Genomic DNA, 19,416 nt, shown 5'->3' with positions numbered 1-19,416 from the left:
GCGCTTGAAGTAGCCCCAGAAGAAACCTGTGCAAGTAGGACTAGTATGTGTGTGTGGGTGAAGTACCTGATGCCACACAAGGACAAAATATTTAGTGGCCATAGTGACCACTATAGCATGGACCAGACCCAGCCCTGTTACAATGACACATTCAGGGTCCTTAAATCTCCTGGGATAAAGGTTCTTGCTTCAGAGCAGAGCTGCTTGAGCAAGCAATGGGAGTCACTCAGCCCTTACTAAATGTTTTATTCAGTGTGTTTTGCTGGTAACTTTTTTTTTTTACTGCTTGGCTTCTGTCACATAGGGCTCTAATACAGGTTATAAAACCACTGCAGGGATGCAGCTGGAGCAGCCGGAGCTCAGCTCCATCACCTGAGGCTGGAGAAGTGCTGAGCGGGAGCAGAAGCTGCCGGTGGTGCAGACATGCGCGTGGGGACAACACTGGAGCTCTCCCACCGCCCGATGCTCTTTCTGGGCTGTGTTTGTGCAGAATTGGCCCTTCTGCCTCTGCCACCAGCCTGGCCCTTCCCGCACCACACCTAGTTTTCCTTTTTGTTCAAACACCCCTTCCCTAGGTAGGTCTAGTTAACAGACAATACATCTTGCACCTAATGTTGGTCAGGAATTTATTTGAAATACATCTACATTAGAAAAACTAGATTATTTTTTTTTTCTTCAAATCGCTCTAAAATATCAAAACTTAAAAACTTTCCTTTGCTGCGTGGAGGTTGTTCATGTGCAGGGTGTAAAATGCCCACGGCTCGGGGATATAGATCACGCCAGGGTACTTCTTCCTGAGAATTTTGTCATTCCACAGCCAGACCACCCAAACAGCGATGAGGACCAGTGTTACGATGAAGGAGTAGAAGAGAAAAAGCCCGTTGCTGTCCAGGACGAGTCCTTTGCGTTTCTGGTGCATCACTAAAGCCATCATGGCAAAGAACGTGAAAATGTACAGGATGAAAATTTGACCTTCCGTCACGAGATACCTACAAAGCAAAAATAATGGTTAGTGCCACGGGCACATCCAGCCCTCCCTGGAGTGAACGTCTCCCCCTTGTCCCTGCTCGGCATCCAGCCAAACGAAGCTGTGCTGTGTCCCACTGCCGGCTTTTACCCTGTGATTTGGTTTTTACGTTTCTGATCAGTAAATTTAGCAGTGGAACACTGGGCTCTGTTAAGGGAATGGGTTAAGAAATGCGTGTTCAATAAGGGATTTGAAAGGTGCTGGGCTCAGTTTGTGAATGGGATGCTTAAAGGCAGAAGTAAAGCCAGAGTGGCTCTGATCCATGGACATTCTGTTCATTTAGTCCAAAAATCTGCTGTTCCCCCTGTGCTGTATCTGGCAGTGACCAGTCCTGAATGGGTGTTAGCAGAGGGAAGGGAGAATTACACTCCTTGGCTCTTAAATCATTAGAACACAACCTGCAGAGATTCATGCTGATATATTTAAAGAAAGTGCAGTAGGGTAACTGGGAACTGACCAAATCATCTTGATGATTTTGACTATCAAAAATTAATTTACTGTATGAAAACAGTCTCAGCAGGGGGGCAAAGCCACGGGCAAGCGAGAACATCAGCTCTGAAGATGAATGAAAAGTTGTTTGGATGCCATCAGGGAAACCATTTGGGAAGACGAGGCTAATGAAGATGGGAAATAAATAAGACCTCTCTCAAAAGGCGATCTGGAGCCGCAGGGTGAAGAGGGCAGCATCTGAGCATTGCACAGGCAGCCAGGGCTCTGTGTAAAATCCCTGGACAACCTGTGAGATTGTCACTGTGGCCACCAGCAACCTGGGACCAGGTGGATGCGCTGCAGGAGCCAGTGACCACCCCAAAATCCTCAAGGAACTGTCTAACAGCGCGGTGAACGGTGGGCCTTAAAAGGGGGCAGACAGCAAGCACCGTGGAGGCTGAGAGCTGCAGGTCCAGAATAACGATGTGACCAACAGTGGGGTTGAAGAAACACCCCAAAAGGGACTGGAGTGCTGATGGGTGACCCTGAGGTTGTCCCAACTTGCAAAGACTAAAGCAGCTGCAAATTTCAATGAGATTTGCTTTGATTTGATTTTTGAGGGTGTTGGTCTCTTCTCACAAGTACCAAGTGATAGGAGGAGAAGAAATGGCCTCAAGTTGTGCCAGAGGAGGTTTAGATTGGATATTAGGACAAATTTGTTCCCCAAAGGGCTGTCTCCCATTGGCAATGTTGGAGTCACCATCCCTGGAGGGGTTGAACAGACAGAGATGAGGTTCTCAGGGACATGGGGCAGTGTCAGGGGTGGGGGAACAGCTGGACTCCATGATCTTGAGGGGCTTTTCCAAACAAAATGACTCTGTGATTTTCCAGACCTGCAGAGCACAACCTGCATGTTCTACCCAGGGGATGGAGTGTCCCTGTCCCTGCGGTCCTGCCTCTTTGTCCCTTGCCCACCAAGAGCTGACAGAATGCACTCACCAGTAATAAAGGCTGCTGGGCCCCATCAGAAGCAAGGCCGGCACTGGCATCCTGCTCTCCTCTTCCACAGGGGTGAAGCAGCCGGTGAAATATATAAATAGGATCAGGAAAAAGGGGATGTACCTGCAAACAGAAACAACACACGGATTGGTAGTGTGACCCCAGAAAGTGTTCAACACCGCCCCACCACCCCGCAATCCAAACCACGCACATGGGCAATTCCTACACTGAGGCTTCGCCAAGTGCTTCTGCAGATAATGAGACTTTTGGGGCAATTGCAGGAAAAACCTGAGTTTGCTGATGAGGTCAGACACTGGGCTTGAAGAACAACTCCATCTGTTGCACTCCCAGGCTCTAAGGGGCTGTTTAAGAGTGTTGTGGTAAAAGCTGAACTGCAGGGAAGTGGGACATGGACCAGGATTTTGACACCCTCACAGAGCCCTTTCTATTTAAAAGACCAAGATTTGTTTGCTTCATGGCATTCAAGGAATAGCAAATAAACTGGAAAAGCATGATGGGGAGACATTTCCCTCTGCTCTGCTAGAACAAGCATTTACCCCAGACCTGTGCTGTCACCTGGGTGTCTCCTGAAAGGTGGCCAAGGGGTGAGAACGGACGAGCTGTTCCCCTGGCCCCTACAGCTATCAAACAACTGCCGCATGCCAGAAATATCACTGAGACAGAGACAAAACAAGGGGGAACGGGCCATTTTCCAAGGGAGAGATCCACTGTAATCACACTGGCTATGAGAACATTATCCCCAGCCAGCTCTCATCAGCTGCCTTTTATTTTTTTTACATATTAATCTATGATCACATCTGCCTTTCCTTGTATTATGTTCTGAGGCTGCTAGATCAACCATAAATTGCTTACCACATCGAATGACCTAAATATTCATCGTAGTAATACAGCAGCTCAAAGGAATCAATCTGCAATGCAACAAAAAGAAATTTAAAAGGGCAGAGGGAACAGGAGGCTCTTAAATAAGAACAAGCAATTCTTTTTTTTTTAAGTGCTTTTACAAAACCTCTTTACCAGCGTCTCTGGCTTCAGGTTCTTGATGATGGGATTCTCTCTCACAGACAGATGGTGCTGGTAGCCACTGAAAATCAGGCGATGGTTGACAGAGTCTCCAACCAAGTGGATGCTGGCACCCATCACAAACATGATGATGCTGACGTAGACCATTGACCTCGGTAAGGTCTTGGGGGATCTCTCGATGAGCTGAAAAGATAGAGAAGGCAGAGATGTGCGACAAGTTCTGGTATCTCCTCCCTGTTCAACACATCTCCGACTTTATGGTGCTTTGCAAAAATCATCAAAAAAACAAGTGAGAGGCCGCAGAAAGCTGTGGGTTGTGGTGCTGTAGCGGGTGTGCTGGCGACAGCCGGCACCGTGCTGCGAAAACCGTCCTTGTCCCCGGGGAAGGCGCTGTGACCACGCCAGAACGAGCTCCTGAGTGCGGCTGCTTTCCCTAGACACACCTTGGACAGGTTTCCACCAGCCTGTGCGGGTTTCAGGTTTGAGTACAGACTTTACCCCTGTTTGCAACAACAAAACCACGTTTTTTTTGCCGTTGTTAAACCTTCCTGCAAAGCAGCACCCTTAACCTCAGTCAACGCTTAGACCCTATCAGTGATGCAGTGCTTCTAACAGAGCACTCCAAGCAATTTCCTCACCAGATGTGATCAAAAACTGGTGAATGAGGAACAAAAAGGCTGTGTTTTCCGTGGCTGCTCTGGCCGGCGGGCTGTGCCCTCCAGCGGCAGGGAGAGCTCGGCAGCGCTCCTGGCTCCACCACAACTTGCTGATGGGTCATTTTCTGAGGACTCCTGTTGAACTGCTTGGTTTTTCTTTTCTTCCTCGTGGAATCAGACTCACCTCTCTCTGTATTTGCTTCTGAAGAGGAAGCTGCATGTAAACCCGTATCTAGAAATACCTAATTTCCAGCCAAACCGGTCGAGGCAACTTTTTGAACACCAGCTGTAGTGATGAGCTCTCCCTGCACCATCTCACATGCTGCTCGGTGTTACCCGGAGCTGGGGCAGCTCCTGCCAGCCCGGCTGGGGACAGGGAGCATGAGTTTCTCTCCCAAAAGGAGTTTGCAAAGTGGGGAAAACCTCCAAAGATGTAAATCCTCATTCAGGCTTCGGAAGGGACCCTTGGGAAGGGGGACGCATCAGCCCAGCCTGGGGTTCAGCTGGGGCCACCTTTGCCTCCCATCTGCCTGCTGCCAAATCAGCTTTGCTGCCCTTCGTAACCAGCGAAAAGCTCCTTATTTGTATTTAATTTTGAGGCTTAACTTTGCATTTCTCTGTAACTGCGGTACGAATGTCAGAGGAGTCAGGATGAGGAGAGCAAAAGTTCCAGGAAACCTCTTTTGGATGGAAAAGGATGGTTGTACATGTCCCTTGAGGGGACACTGGGCAAAATAAATGCACCCTGAGTAACAAACAGGTATTTTCTGGGTTATATTCATGCTGTGCTGCCAGGGAAACCCAAGACAGCAGATTTTAAGTCGGTGAGTACCCAACCTGCAAAAATCAGCTGTGATGGGTCAAGACTGAGCTTCAGAGCCTCCACATCCCCCACAGGACCAGATCCTGAAAATTCCTTTTTGGCCACATCGAAATTGACAACTCCCAGACAGGCCCAGGAGAGAGAGAATCTTTTACATCTTAGGACATATTCAATTTCTAGCCAATGAAGGTTAAAATATAATTGCTTTCTCGTATCTTCTGGCTGCTAAGTATTTCATAGAAGATTTCTAATGATACGACAGTCTTTAACTTCATAAATGGTTCATACCATCCAGTGGATGGCAGCTGGAACTAGATTAATTCACGCTAAAGATACAATTCTAATATCGAAGAGCAAATGGAATTAAGCACTGAAAATTTAGAAATTATAATCTATTATAGTTCCAGCTGCCTCACAGGGTCTTTTAAGTCATGGATGGATGTTGTCATAAAAATACACTTTGGCTCAGCCATGGTGAAGAGTTCTGACTCCTCCTGAGTCTGGAAATCCCAGGGGAAGCAATTGGCTTTGTGGATGCAGGAAACTGAGCTGTGTTAAGATGGTCACTGCCTTGTTCTTTAAAAGATGGTCTCACAAATCCTGCCAGGAGCAGCAAACCTGCAACGTACAGCAGGGCCAGCTCACTTGCAGGAGTTTGAGAATGAGCAACATTTGTTCAATGAGTTCCTAACAAACTTTTAGCTTTTACAAAACTCTATTGTTTGCCCTGTTTTTACAATGGGTAATAATATTAATTTAAAAAAGGTTTACCTTTAGCAGAAGAAACGGTGTGATAACATTGTAAGCCATGTGGAAATAATCTCCAGCACTCGGTTTGTTCAGAGGAAACCACTCCAAAGGTAGGATTATCTGAGGAGGGGGGAAAAAAGCACATCAGTATATCCTCACCACCCTGCTCGCAATTACAGCCCCGTCACTGGCTGAAAGACAAGGGTAGAGAAAATCCTGGCTTTGGACTCTCGCTGCTTTATAAGTGTCAGCTTGACTTCACGTAGCGAAGCTGGGCAGCTCTTCTTGCAGTGAGGGTCCCTAAAAATGCAATCTGGAGGTGGGTGCTAAATGCACAGCGTATTTACATCTCAGCCCTTTGCTCCTGCAGCCCGGCCTGAAGGTGGGGCCAGGTGGGTGCGCAGTCAAGTGAGCGAGGAGGCGTCTTCAAGCCCTGCCGCAGCAGATTTCCCGTATCCCTCTGCCACATGTGGGTGACAGGACTAAAAATTACATTGGAGGGTAATGGCAACGGCCTCTAGTTGTGCCAGGGGAGTTTTGGATTGAATCTTGGGAACAATTTCTTCCTGGAAAGGGCTGTCGGGCATTGGAACAGGCTGCCCAGGGCAGTGGTGGAGTCACCATCCCTGGAGGGGTTGAACAGATGCGGAGATGAGGTTCTCAGGGACATGGGGTAGTGCCAGGGGTGGGGGAACGGTTGGACTCAATGGTCTTGAGGGTCTTTTCCAACCCAAACAATTCCATGGTTCTGCCCTGCGCTGCTTGGAGAGCAGGAATCCCAAGCTCTAGACATACCAGCAAGGGGAAGAGCAGCAGGAACCTCTCCTGGCAACATTTTTTATGAAAAGATGAAGTTGTGGGATAGATGACATGGAACAACGTTCCCAGATACTTTCCCCACAACTGGAACAACATGCCTGACACCAGTAACTCACACCAAAATATCGCAGCGGTCCTTGTCTCAGGGACAACTTCTTAAGGGTGCCCCTTTGGTGTAGAAAACAGCCCATGTGTCTCCAGGTGCCCGCCATGGCACTGTCCCCTGTTCCCCACCCTAAACGAGTTAATGGCAGGGAAAGTAGCAGGCCCGGCTCTGCCACACTCACCATCGCGATGGGTCGCCCAAAGTCCAGCACCCAGTTCTGCAGAGTGAAGTAGAACCACAGATCCAAATGAAACGGGGAGGTCTTGAAGGTGTCCTCATTCTTGACTGCTCCATGCCTAGAGGTGACAGAAGGGGCAGTGTCAGCCTTAAGTCATAGAACAGATTCTCGAGGAGACGTGGAGCAGATTCTAGGTTTGCAACCCCAACCAAAATCTGTGCTGCCCTGGATGCTGGTGCATCTCTGGGCTTTGGGATCTGTGGAATAACAACACAGCTGAGAGACCAAAGAGCGGCAGAAGGAGAACAAAGGCAAAGCATCGTTAATAAAAACAGGCACATCCCCACAAGAAGGCTCATCCTGGCCGAGAAGTGAGCTCAAAAGCAGGATGAAAAGCTTAAGTGCTGAATTAAGTGCAACTATTTTTAACTTTTGCATGACAAAGCAAAATTCATAATACTCCCACAGCACTTCTGCCAAATGCTAAAAAAATGCATCGATGTCTGGTGGTACTCAAGCACAGGGATGCTCTGGATGCGCTGTCACCTTCATCTTCCACTCGAAGATCCTCCTCCTCTGCAGAGCAAGGCCTGATCCAACCCCAATGAAGTTCGTCCATCAAATAACCCCTCAGCACCCCCAGACCTTCACCTCACTGCTGGAAAAGCAAATGAATCGCTCTCCTGCGGTGCTGAGACCAGAACAGCATCAGCTGGACCAGCCACGAGCTTGTGCTACCTGAGCCCGTGGTCCAAACCCGATGGAGGGAGGATGAGGATGGTGGTACCCTGGACAAGTCTGGGTGCCCTGGAGGAGGCTCTGAAACCCTGGACCAGCCAGGGGCACCCAGGTGAGCCAGGGGTGAGGCTGGGAGCCATGGCCAAGCAGGGGAACCCTACACGGGCCTGAGGGACCCCAAAAACCTCAACAACCCTGATATCTATGCTGGACAACTGCAGCATGGTGCTGGTACCCAGGATGGGGGTCAGTACATGGAATAGGGGGGTGGTATCTGGGTTGGGGTCATGGTACTGAGGGTGGGGTGATGGTTCTGGGGATGGGGTGATGGTATCCTGGAGGGAGGGGTGATACCCGGGATGGGTGATGGTATCCTGGAGGGGGGGGTGATACCCGGTATGGGTGATGGTGCCCAGGACAGAGTGATGGTACCAGAGATGGGACAGGCAAGAGAGGGATGACCGAGCAGAAGGGGGTCTGGGTGCAGGATGGGGTTGGGACCCCCGGGGAAGGCGGCTCCCGTTCCCGTGTTCCCCCCCGCGCCGCCCCGGTCCTGCCGCTCACCTGCCCGGGTAGAGCGGCCCGGCGGGCTGGGGGGAACCCGGGGCCGCTGCCGGGAACGGCCGCCGCCGCGCTGCCACCTGCATGTGCCCCCGGCCCGGCCCGGCTGCCCCGGCCCCGCGCGGCTCCGCCCGGCCCCGCCTCGGCAGCGCCGAACCAGCGGCGGCTGCGCGGCCGGTGCCCCGGGACCGCCCCGGCCGGGGGGGGGAACCGCGGGGCGGGGGCGGATCCGCCCGGCCCGGCTCAGCACAGCCCAGCTCAGCCCCCTTCGGCCCAGCTCGGCTTAGCCAAGCCCAGCTTTCCCCTCCCCACGCTCTCCCCAGGACGCTTATTTTATTTGCTTTCCCTCTCCGAATAAGCGGATAATCTTTACTGGTTTTAAAACACAGGAAAAGAAGAAGGACCAGATTTAACTCCTTAATTGCTCTTTAGATGAAAAGCTCTTGAAAAAAAATAGAGGGGAGAAGAGAAATGGAAAGGTAAAGGGAAGTACAGCTTTGAGAGAGACAACTGTAGAAAATGGTTTTAAAACTAAAGGAGGGGAGATTTAAACTAGATATAAGGAAGAAATGTTTTCCACTGAGGGTGGTGAGAGCCTGTCCCAGGTTGCCCAGAGGTGGTGGATGCCCCATCCCTGGAGACATCCCAGGCCAGGCTGGACAGGGCTCTGAGCAACCTGAGCTGGTGAAGATGTCCCTGCTCATGGCAGGGGTGGCACTGGGGGAGCTGGGAAGGTCCCTCAAACCCAAACCATCCTGTGATTCTATACGAGTCCTCACCTGGACAAGAAAATGAGATTCAGTGTCGGGAAAAGGCTGGCAGAGGACAGACCACCCTATGCAATCACCATGTTGTTTGAAGTGCAAGGTGTGGAAATGGAAATAAGGCAGTGGAGCACAACATGGCTCTGCCACAGGTTTGATGTATTGCCACAAGTAAATCACTACGTGCAGCCAGTCTCGTTTCTATTACCTTGGAATGAAAAAACTTGTGTTTTGCACTTGTACAGCATGGAGCAAAGGGACGTTATTACTCTGCTAAGTCTGCAGACGTGGATGCCATGCCCTGTTCCCTCTCCCCTGTTTTGCCTGGATAAATGCCGTCAGGTCGGGACAACTGATGAGCAGTAAAAGTGGGTGACAACGAAGGATTTTCAACCCCTGGGATTTAATTTGCAACCCCTGGGACTTGTAGTTCAGGGTCTAAATTAGGAATCGCTTCTGCATTTGAAACAAGGAGTGGATACACGGCTTAACATGTGCTGCTGCTCGGGGGAAATGGCCTTTTACTGGGCCAAGTGGTTTGGTATGCTGAAACCCTTCGGCTTCACATCTGCCCCTGGGCAGCTCTGACATTGAGCGTGGAGAACTCAGGGCCTTATGCAGGCTCAGGGCATCCCAGGACCAGCTTAGAGCTGGGCGCTCTGTGGTGACCACACCGACACGCTCGTATCTCTCCGTGCACACCCATGTTGTTGGGTGGTAATGTGACGATCACTCAAAGCTGTGTTGTTGCTTCCCACTGTGGAATCGTGGTCCAGCCTGCGGTGAGCTGGACCCAGTGTAGTCGAGGAGGCTCCAAGAAGCTGCAGAGCAGAGACCTCGGACTCTCTGCTCCATGGTGCTGCTGGGAGGGACGGTGGCAGTGTCAGTACTTCCTCACGGACCTGCTCTGTGCCATCCATGCTGACCCATGGCGGAACACGAGCAGCACCCGGGCAGTGTTTGCTGGAAAAAACAAATCCTTGAAAAGTGGAGGAGATCATTGAGGTAATGGAGAGAGGTTCCACTTAAACTTACTGTGAACCCTGCTTGTCGCGCTGTTCCCAACACGCGTACGTGGCTGTTAATAGCTGATCCTGCTTGACTGAATGCCCCGGGCTGACCGTGGCCTGACTCACATCCCTCTCGCCTCCCCAGGGCTCCTCTCGGCAGTGCAGCCCAGTGCCCACTCCCATCCACAGTGCACGCAACTTTCCACAAAGAGCAGCGGCTCCACTTTCATGATTCTAAATTAACTATTAATACGGTGGATACTGTATCCCCTCAAGAACAATGGCGGGCAGCAGACGGCAGTGCGGGTCCTGTCTCACGTTACTTTGTCAGTGTCATGTAACTGGTCACAGCGCAGGGCACCTGCCGAGGGGCTCTGGGAGATGATCTGTGCTGGGGATGCAGAGGGGGTGAGCAGGGGGGTTATTTAGCTCTCGGTTAAGGTGATAGGCGTGCAGTGAGGTGGTGTCCCTGAAACCCAGGATGAAGCTCCTGCGTGTGCGGGGACACAGTGGAGTTGGGATGGGGTCATGGTCCAGGTGAAAAAGCTGCTGGTCCCTTCTTGAATAGAAACAACAAACTGAACCAAACAAAACTAAATCTGACACAAATCAACCAAATCCAACCCTACCCAACCTGATCCAACCCAAATGAGCCAGACCCAACCCAGCCCAAGTGAACCCAACCCAATTTAACCCAGCTCAATCCAATCAACCCAGCCCAACCCAACTAAACCAGATCCAACCCAGGCCAAATGAACCCAACATAGCACAACCCAACCCAACCAACCCTGCCCAAGCCAACTGAACCAGACTCAACACAGCCCAACTGAACTCAGCCCAGCTGAACCCAGCTCACCCCAACCCAACCCGAGGCGGCCAGGCCAGGCCAAAGGAAGCCGTGCAGCCCCCGGCTGGCGGGGGAAGGAGCCGCTCGCGGCCCGGAACTCCCGTGCGCTGCCCCGGTTGCGGGGGGGACGCAACGGAGCGCGAAGCTTCCGGTTTCGCTTCCGGAGTCTGCGGCGGGGGCGGAGCGGTGGCGGACGCCCGTGGCCGCCCGTGGCCGCCGCGCGCCCCGCAGGGCCCTTCCGGCGACCCGTAGCGGAGCCCCGCGCGCGGCGCTGGGCCCGGGCTGAACGTTGCCGCTCGTCGGGACCCCCCGGAGGGCGGGGCCGGCGGCTGGACCGGGGGTTCGCGTCCCCGCTGCGGCACCGCTGCCGGGGCAGCTGCGCGGTGGCGGCGCCGGGGATGGGCCGCGGGCCCGGGTGAGGCGGCGGCGGCGGCGGGCGCTGGGACTGCCGCGTCTCGCCGCCGGCCCGGAAGGGCTGGCCGGGCCCGGGGGGCGGCTGACCCCGAGGGGGCCGCATGTGCCCCCCGCCGGGCACCGAGGCAGGACGGAGGAGGAGGCGGAGGGAGAGGCCGCCCCGGCGGCGGGGCTGCTCGGTAGGCCCGAGCGGGGCCGCCGGAGCCGTGAGGAGGAGGAGGCGGCGATGGAGGGGCTGGCCGGGTACGTGTACAAGGCGGCGAGCGAGGGCCGGGTGCTGACCCTGGCCGCGCTGCTGCTCAACCGCTCCGAGAGCGACATCAAGTACCTGCTGGGCTACGTGAGCCAGCACGGCGGGCAGCGCTCCACCCCGCTCATCATCGCCGCCCGCAACGGCCACGCCAAGGTGGTGCGGCTGCTGCTGGAGCACTACCGCGTCCAGACCCAGCAGACCGGCACTGTGCGCTTCGACGGGTATGTACGGCGGATGGACAACGGCGGCACTGCTGGCACGGCACGGGGCACTGGGGCGCACCTGGCTGGTGTTGGGAAAGTTGCTTTGACACCTGTAAAAATGCCTGTTTTGAGATCCCCCACGTGGTGCTTTATGAGTGATAAATACCTTTTCCCTTCCAAGATCCCCCACCTGAAGCTGGAGACAGAATAATCATAGAATCATAGAATGTTCCGGGTTGGAAGGGACCCACAGGGATCATCGAGTCCAACTCCTGTCCCTGCACAGGACAATCCCACTGTTCACACCACGGAAAGGGCTGTCGGGCATTGGAACAGCTGCCCAGGGCAGTGGTGGAGTCACCATCGCTGGAGGGGTTTAAAAGGTGTTTAGGTGAGGTTCTTAGGGACATGGTTTAATGCCAGAGTTAGGTTATGGTTGGACTCAATGACCCTGAGAGCCTCTTCCAACGTAAATGATTCTATGATTCTATGTGTCCAAGGACATTGTCCAGTCTCTTCTTGAACACTGTCAGGCTTGGGGATGTGACACCTCCCTGGGGAGCCTATTCCAGTGTCCAGCACCCTCTGGGTGAAGAACCTTTTCCTCATGTGCAGCTGACCCTTCCCTGGCACATCTTCCTGCCATTGCCCTGGGTTCTGTTGTTGGTCACTGAAGAGAAGAGTTTGGTGCCTGCCCCTCCTGCTCCCCTTGTGAGGAAGCTGTAACTGTGATAATGTTCGCTGCATCAGAGAGGGCTCCTCAGTGGGTTCCCTGTTGCCTTCCATTCCCTCTTGCTGTGCCAAACCAGCCTTTTCTGTGACATTTCTCGCTGCTGCGGGCGACAGCAGCCAGCGGGTCAGGGCAGGGTGATACCTGCGCACTGGGAGGCAGGCTGTTGTGTGCACAAATTGGGAGTTTTTCAGTATCCAGCCATCCCAAGGAACGTCCCTTTCTTGCTGCAGGAGCCAACACACGGGATGGCTGGGAACAAAATGTGACATTTGAGGACAGGGAGGGCAGGAGGTGCCATCAGCAGTGCTGATGCTGCTGTTCATGGAGAAACCTGGCAGGGATGTTCTGGGTGGTGTTCTGCCACTGCAGAAGGAGCGAGGAACATTGCTTTTAAAATCTCACACAGCGCTCATCAAGTTCTTGCCCTTTTATCAGCCTTAAAACCCCAGGCTGACTAATCGCGAAGGTAAATTGGTCTTTTGAACAGCTTCAGGTTTGGCAGGTGGTTCATGTCAAGGATGAGCCAGAGGGATCATCCTGTGTCCCTGCCGAGATCTTTCATCTGCTCCTGCTTGCTGAGCTGGAGTTGTGCCTGTGCAGCTCCACCTGGCCCAGGGAAAGGCTGGGTAGTTCTTAAACGCTGAGTGAAGGGGGAGGGACCCGCTTCCCTATGTTTTATTTTTTTTCTTCCATTTCCCTTCTAGCCCTCTTTTCACAAGCAAAAACTGGCTGAGGATACCTAGGGTGAGCTCTGCCCCCGAATTTCGTTAGAGGAAGAGCCTCTGTTGACAGAAAGTGGTCAGAAGGGCTGTTGGCCCCCTCGGCTGCAGAGTTTTCTTATTTCCCTGTACCAGAGCCTCTGACTGGCATAGATCAAAGGAGGTGTTGTCTGGGACACAATGGGCGCAGTGGGAGTCAGAGAGGAGACATGTGATCCCCCAGCACCACGTTATTGTCATTATTGTCATTCTTCAGGAGATAAGGTGGCACAGCAGCTCCCCTTGGGTGAGCTCCAGGCTTTTGATTTGTAAATATATTCCTGTAGCGCACCCATAAATCACCTCATGTTCAGTGACAAATCCTAGGACCTGACTTTCCTTCTGTTTAAATATAAAAGTATTTTAATGTGAGTATTTACAAAATAAGGAATTTCTTACTGTGAAAAAAGGCACAGGCATCTCTGTGCCAGAGCTCTGAAATGGCCTCTGAAGTGTTGTCTAGAGATGTTGGATTTACAAACAGCCAAATCCAACTATTCCTGTTGAGCTACATGAGAGCTTCTTAAAATTCTAAAAATCACTGTTCAAATTAAGTTGATATCTTATGATATTTTAGCTTTGGGTAATGTGTCTGTTTGGACATATGGAAACAAGATATTTGTCCCTCCTCTGTAATTTGGGATGTGCCTTGAGTGTGTATTAACTACAGCGCGAATGCAGCCTGTTTCTGTGTTCAAGTGCTACTTCAGAAATCAGGGGGATGGGAAGGACATCAATCTCTATCTTTCTAGTTACACAACGTGCTGGATTTGGGAATGAAAACAGCCTAAGAAACTGGTGCTTTGCTGGAGTTAACTGTCCCCTGCAAAACAGATCTCTGACACAGCCCAGCTCAGAAGAACTTGTGCTTTTTAGAATTTTATTTTATTCCTATTGTTCCATTTGTGTAACGAGACTTCAGGTCTGATTTATAGTGCAGTCTCTTGAAAAAGAAGCGTCGGTGCAGTGGAAGTGGTGGCAGTTTTGCAGCTCAAGGAGGGAGAATAAAGTGAAACAAGACAAAATTCTTAAGCCAGCTTTGCTGCCAGGACCAGTGTATTGTATAGCTACACTGTTATTTGTGTCTGAATTTGGGTTTTTTGTGTCAATGTGTGCATTTTAAGTTTTATGTCTTTCATGTGTGAGTTTCTGGCATATGGGCTCGAATTCTTGTAACTGTTCTTCCTGCGACCTCCAGAGGCCGAGGGCTGGAGCTGGCAGGTGGGATCTTCAAAGCAGCCCGGGAAGTACTTGTGCAAAGTGTGGTGAAATCCCCGGCTGCTTGGAGGTTTCAGCTTCCAACGCTTCTTCCTTTGGGAGGTCTCTGTGCTTGGTGACTCCCTCACTCTTTTACCTTGGCTATTCTGGAAAGTTCCTTCAAATACAAAAACAGGACGGCTGTACAATATGTTTTAATGGCTGGGTATGTGTGTGCGTGTTGCGTGTTGCTCGGCTGCCTGTAAAAGAGCGTAAGTTTAACTGCTTGTTTCTGTTTTCCCATTTTTAGCTTTGTGATTGATGGAGCCACGGCGCTGTGGTGCGCGGCAGGAGCCGGCCACTTCGAGGTGGTCAAACTGCTGGTGAGTCACGGCGCCAATGTGAACCACACAACGGTGACCAACTCCACCCCGCTGCGGGCCGCATGTTTCGATGGCCGCCTGGACATTGTGAAATACCTGGTGGAAAACAACGCCAACATCAGCATCGCCAACAAGTACGACAACACTTGCCTTATGATCGCGGCTTACAAAGGGCATACGGAGGTGGTGCGGTACCTGCTGGAGCAGCATGCCGATCCCAACGCTAAGGCCCACTGCGGCGCCACGGCGCTACATTTCGCTGCCGAAGCCGGTCACTTGGAGATTGTGAGGGAACTGGTCAAGTGGAAGGCGGCAATGATGGTGAATGGCCATGGGATGACGCCGCTGAAGGTGGCGGCCGAGAGCTGCAAGGCCGACGTGGTGGAGCTGCTGCTGGCTCACGCCGACTGTGACAGGAGGAGCCGGATCGAAGCGCTGGAGCTTCTGGGTGCCTCGTTTGCAAATGACAGAGAAAATTATGATATAATGAAGACTTACCACTATTTATATTTAGCGATGCTGGAGAGGTACCGAGACAGCGAGAATATAATTGAAAAGGAAGTTCTTCCGCAAATTGAAGCGTATGGAAACAGGACCGAATGCAGGACTCCTCAGGAATTAGAGTCAATTAGGCAGGACAGAGATGCCCTTCACATGGAAGGGCTCATCGTGCGAGAAAGAATTCTGGGCTCAGACAATATCGATGTTTCTCACCCCATTATTTACCGGGGTGCTGTTTATGCGGATAACATGGAGTTTGAACAGTGCATCAAGCTGTGGCTCCACGCATTGCATCTGAGGCAAAAGGGCAACAGGAACACTCATAAGGACCTCCTGAGGTTTGCTCAGGTCTTTTCTCAGATGATCCACTTAAACGAGCCTGTTAAGGCCAAGGACATCGAGAGCGTTCTGAGGTGCAGTGTCTTGGAGATTGAACAAGGCATGTCCCGGATCAAAACCACCCAGGACTCCGACATCCACACAGCCATGGACAACTACGAATGCAACATTTTTACCTTTCTCTACTTGGTCTGCATCTCTACCAAGACCCAGTGCAGTGAAGAGGATCAGTCGCGAATCAACAAGCAGATTTATAACCTGATTCACCTCGATCCCAGAACTCGGGATGGCTCCAGTTTGCTGCATCACGCTGTCAACTCCAGCACGCCAGTCGACGACTTCCACACCAACGATGTCTGCAGCTTTCCCAATGCGCTGGTCACGAAACTCTTGCTGGATTGTGGCGCTGATGTGAATGCTGTGGACAATGAGGGTAATAGTCCACTCCACATCATCGTCCAGTACCACAGGCCCATCAGCGACTTCTTGACGTTGCATTCCATCATCATTAGCCTGGTGGAGGCTGGTGCTCACACAGACATGACAAATAAGCAGAAGAAAACCCCTCTTGATAAAAGTACGACGGGGGTGTCCGAAATACTCCTTAAAACTCAAATGAAGCTGAGTCTCAAGTGCCTGGCTGCCCGAGCGGTGCGGATCTACAACATCAGCTACCAAAACCAGATCCCCAGAACTCTGGAAGAATTTGTGAAGTTTCACTAGGTTACGTAAAATCTTTTGTGGTGGTGCTATCCCGGGACATCGATCGCAGACAGCAGAATACGTGTATACATTAAGTTGTTTTTTCTCTATTCTTTGGGGTTTGGGTTCCTCTGGATTCAGTCTGCAGCCTCAGTTCTCTTGCAGATCTTGGGGGGAGGTGAAAAAGAATAGCCACGTGGTTTTCTGTAGTCAAATCTGATGCTTTTGGTTGTTTCTTTTAATTAAAAGAATTGCATCATCTCTTGTTTTTATAAACAAAAGGAAAATAATCCCAAGGTAACTTGTGCAGAATGTTTTGTATCCAATACACATCTCTGCCTAGGATTTGCAGCTGAGTTCTTTAGGAGGTTATTTAAAAAGGTGCCTCTAAACGCCAGTGCCGAGGCAGCAGCTTTGCAAATTTTGAAAGTTCTTGGGGCGAGGTGGGAAAGAACAATTGGAAGTTATGTGGTAGTTGGTTAAAAGCGAAGTCTGGACATACAGAGCAACCCATTGCTCTCATACCTCACTGTCTTTTAATGCCTTTCAGTTAATGCTGAAGATGTTGGTAACATTTTAAATTTTTTTTTTTTTTTTAGTTTAATTAATTTGGAACAGCAGTTATCAAGAGCTACAGATGTGTGGAATGCTCTGTTAGGAAATACAGGTTTAAATTCAGCTATGGTGTATTCATCTAATAACAGTTGATGTATCAAGCTCCTCATTTATACTACTACAGTAAGTACCGAGCAACTTTTGAAAAAGGAACTTGCACATTGACCGAAATGACTCAGAGTCACCGTTTTTGTGTAGCTAATCGCTCATATATAAAAATCATGCATGGATACCTAGAAAATTGGTAGGGTATTTGTGTTTGTGTGTGTCCCAACATTTCAAAATGCTTTTAACTTGTGGTTTTTTTTTTGTTGTTGTTCCAATGATCAACATGCACCTTTTTGACTCAAAAGTATGTACAACTGCACTCCTGGATTCCAGATGCTGTACTTTCCTAACGGAGTAGTCTGTCGCCAAAGAGAACCTTCCTTTGGAGCTGCTTGAAACTGGCTTTTCCGACACACGTGGAGTGAGTCTGTGCCTCTCTGAATTGGACTGGAAGTTTTTTCATTATTTTTACTCCTTTCGTTATGAAAAAATCTCTATGAAACCTGATTTATAGAAAATTGTCCTATCATAAAATCTTTTATGATAAGCAACTGATTGTATAATAATGCTGTTGCTTGAGAAGGTGCTTCTCCTTGGTAGAAGTTGCAGATACTCCGACAGTAAAATGTCACTTGTTTTGACAGGCTACTGAAAACTCTGTTTATTTTAAATGCAGCTTTTTAACTGTCAGATGATGAAAGAATGTTCTGTAGGGTTTTTTTTAAACAATCTGGGTAGGACTTTAAGGTGAGATTTGGGCACACGATTCTATTTGTATTACAAATAAATAAACATTGAATGTGGAATTAGCTTAGAACTCTTCAATTTTTTAATCCCAAGGGATTTCCAAGGGAAAAACTTTAGAGATACCGTGTCTTCTAAGCTGCAAACTTCACTCTGGTAGAAATGAGCTTCTAAAAATGAAAAATGTCACTCGTATCTCAGGTAGATTGGATTATGGCTTTGAAAAACCATGGCTTGCAGTCAGGCAAAATGGCAAAGCCAAAATTCACCCACGGGGGGCCTTAACACAACAAGTAGAAGTTGTCAAACGGTTGGGAAGGTGTTAATGGTTGTGTAAATTCTTACCCTAAATCTCGTAAGAGCTGCATCACTCTGAAGTCACCGGGAAGGCTGCAGTTTTGTATTTTGGTGAGAATTTACAATGGCAATTTTTAGCCCAATTGTTGGAAATGCAAAAAATATGTTTAAGTGGCTGTGGCTCATTGCGAGAACTGGGGAAAATGTTTTCGGGCTCCCATTTTGGGCTTGTGTCTGTTACTGCTAGAGCTTTGAACCTGAAACCCCAGCCGCCCACCAGATGATCATTATTGAGCTTGTGAAGCTGCTGGCAGCTGACTCAGTGAAAATTAACCAGTACATGAATCAGTGTCTACGTGTTACAGAAAAAGAAAAAAGTCTTATACTATGCCACATGCTTCGAACGGAGCTTTGAGGCCTTGCTGTTTCTTTTTACCCTTGCACATCTATAATTTGTGATGCGATATATAGTTAAAAAATGAGAATCAGTGGTTTCTGGAGCCTGAGGAAATAGGAGGGAGGGCTGAGCACTTGGGTTCTGGATCGAAAATCATTTTAAGTTGCTGTGTCATTGATTAAGACAGTATTTTCTTGGACCTTTTTTTTTTTCTTCCTCAGGACCTGTTTCTGACTTGGAATAATGTAAATGTTCTTGTGAAATACCTGTATAAAACCCTTCTTGGAACAAACCTGCATGCTTTGAAATATCTGTAGGTAATATGGCTTTGAGTTAAATTGATAAAAGCTCATGGTGTAAGTATCTTTAACCAAATTCTGAAAAGTCACAAACCCGCTGGGTTTAGGTAAAGAGCCCATGAAAGGGCTTGTGTCCCACGGGATGAGCCCCCACACTGCAAATGGGAATTGTGTTCCTGGGTGTTTTGACTAAATGGAAGTAAAAATGCAGCTTTTCTTCCCCTCAGTAGGCAACAACCGCTGCTCCGAGCCCTGGGACACGCTGTGTGGGAGATACGTGTACATGGATGTATAGAAAAATAATATATGTACACACACACTTATATGCATGCACAAATATATGCCTACATGTATATATAGCTACACATACTTTTTTTAAAAATATACACATAAATAAACATAAGCATATGCATACATATGTATATGCACACACAAATGATTATATACATACATACATACATATATATATATACACACACACACACACAGAGAAATCCTAGCTGGTGCAGTATCTCTTGTGAGCACAACTTCCCAAAGCTGAGGCCTGGCGGTACTCTTACTCCTGAATACACATCTCTCTCTCTATATATATATCGATCTCTCTCTCTATATATATATATAAAACAGAAAAAAAAAATTTATGTATGTGTATACATATATATATATATATATATATATATATATAAGAAAATAAAGATACATTCCCATACAAACACATACATGCAAACACACAGCCCCAAGCTTTTGCACCATATTACCTGTGAGCATCGTTTCATAAAGCTAGA

At 49.6% G+C, this 19,416-nt stretch overlaps 2 protein-coding genes across 2 annotated transcripts; one reads left to right on the top strand and one right to left on the bottom strand.

Annotated features, from left to right (window-relative positions):
* Window positions 1-609: 609 nt before the first annotated feature.
* Window positions 610-8,274, bottom strand: CLN6 (CLN6 transmembrane ER protein). Its single transcript, XM_065847587.1, has 7 exons — window positions 8,131-8,274; window positions 6,832-6,946; window positions 5,747-5,845; window positions 3,491-3,679; window positions 3,329-3,384; window positions 2,456-2,578; window positions 610-989 (listed from the first exon to the last, which is right to left on the bottom strand). Exons 1-7 carry the CDS (start codon window positions 8,211-8,213, stop codon window positions 701-703), a joined length of 954 nt encoding a protein of 317 aa, XP_065703659.1. The 5' UTR covers window positions 8,214-8,274; the 3' UTR covers window positions 610-700.
* A 2,652-nt stretch (window positions 8,275-10,926) lies between these two features.
* FEM1B (fem-1 homolog B) lies at window positions 10,927-17,703 on the top strand. Its single transcript, XM_065847542.2, has 2 exons — window positions 10,927-11,636; window positions 14,617-17,703. Exons 1-2 carry the CDS (start codon window positions 11,389-11,391, stop codon window positions 16,250-16,252), a joined length of 1,884 nt encoding a protein of 627 aa, XP_065703614.1. The 5' UTR covers window positions 10,927-11,388; the 3' UTR covers window positions 16,253-17,703.
* Window positions 17,704-19,416: the final 1,713 nt, after the last annotated feature.

The sequence above is a fragment of the Patagioenas fasciata genome, chromosome 12 (genome assembly GCF_037038585.1).
Source record: "Patagioenas fasciata isolate bPatFas1 chromosome 12, bPatFas1.hap1, whole genome shotgun sequence".
In the NCBI taxonomy this organism is placed as follows: Eukaryota; Metazoa; Chordata; class Aves; order Columbiformes; family Columbidae; genus Patagioenas; species Patagioenas fasciata.
Note: the sequence above shows the minus strand (reverse complement) of the source record. Positions and strands in the feature narration are given on the sequence as shown.

What these genes read in the sequence shown, in the direction of transcription:
- FEM1B (XM_065847542.2), top strand. Translation starts at nt 11,389, where the DNA reads ATGGAGGGGCTGGCCGGGTACGTGTACAAGGCGGCGAGCGAGGGCCGG. An exon ending in GGCACTGTGCGCTTCGACGG is followed by an intron (nt 11,637 to 14,616) that starts GTATGTACGGCG and finishes TCCCATTTTTAG; the next exon opens with CTTTGTGATTGATGGAGCCA.
- CLN6 (XM_065847587.1), bottom strand. Translation starts at nt 8,213, where the DNA reads ATGCAGGTGGCAGCGCGGCGGCGGCCGTTCCCGGCAGCGGCCCCGGGT. An exon ending in TTGGGCGACCCATCGCGATG is followed by an intron (nt 5,846 to 6,831) that starts GTGAGTGTGGCA and finishes CCCCCTCCTCAG; the next exon opens with ATAATCCTACCTTTGGAGTG. An exon ending in CACCGTTTCTTCTGCTAAAG is followed by an intron (nt 3,680 to 5,746) that starts GTAAACCTTTTT and finishes CTATCTTTTCAG; the next exon opens with CTCATCGAGAGATCCCCCAA.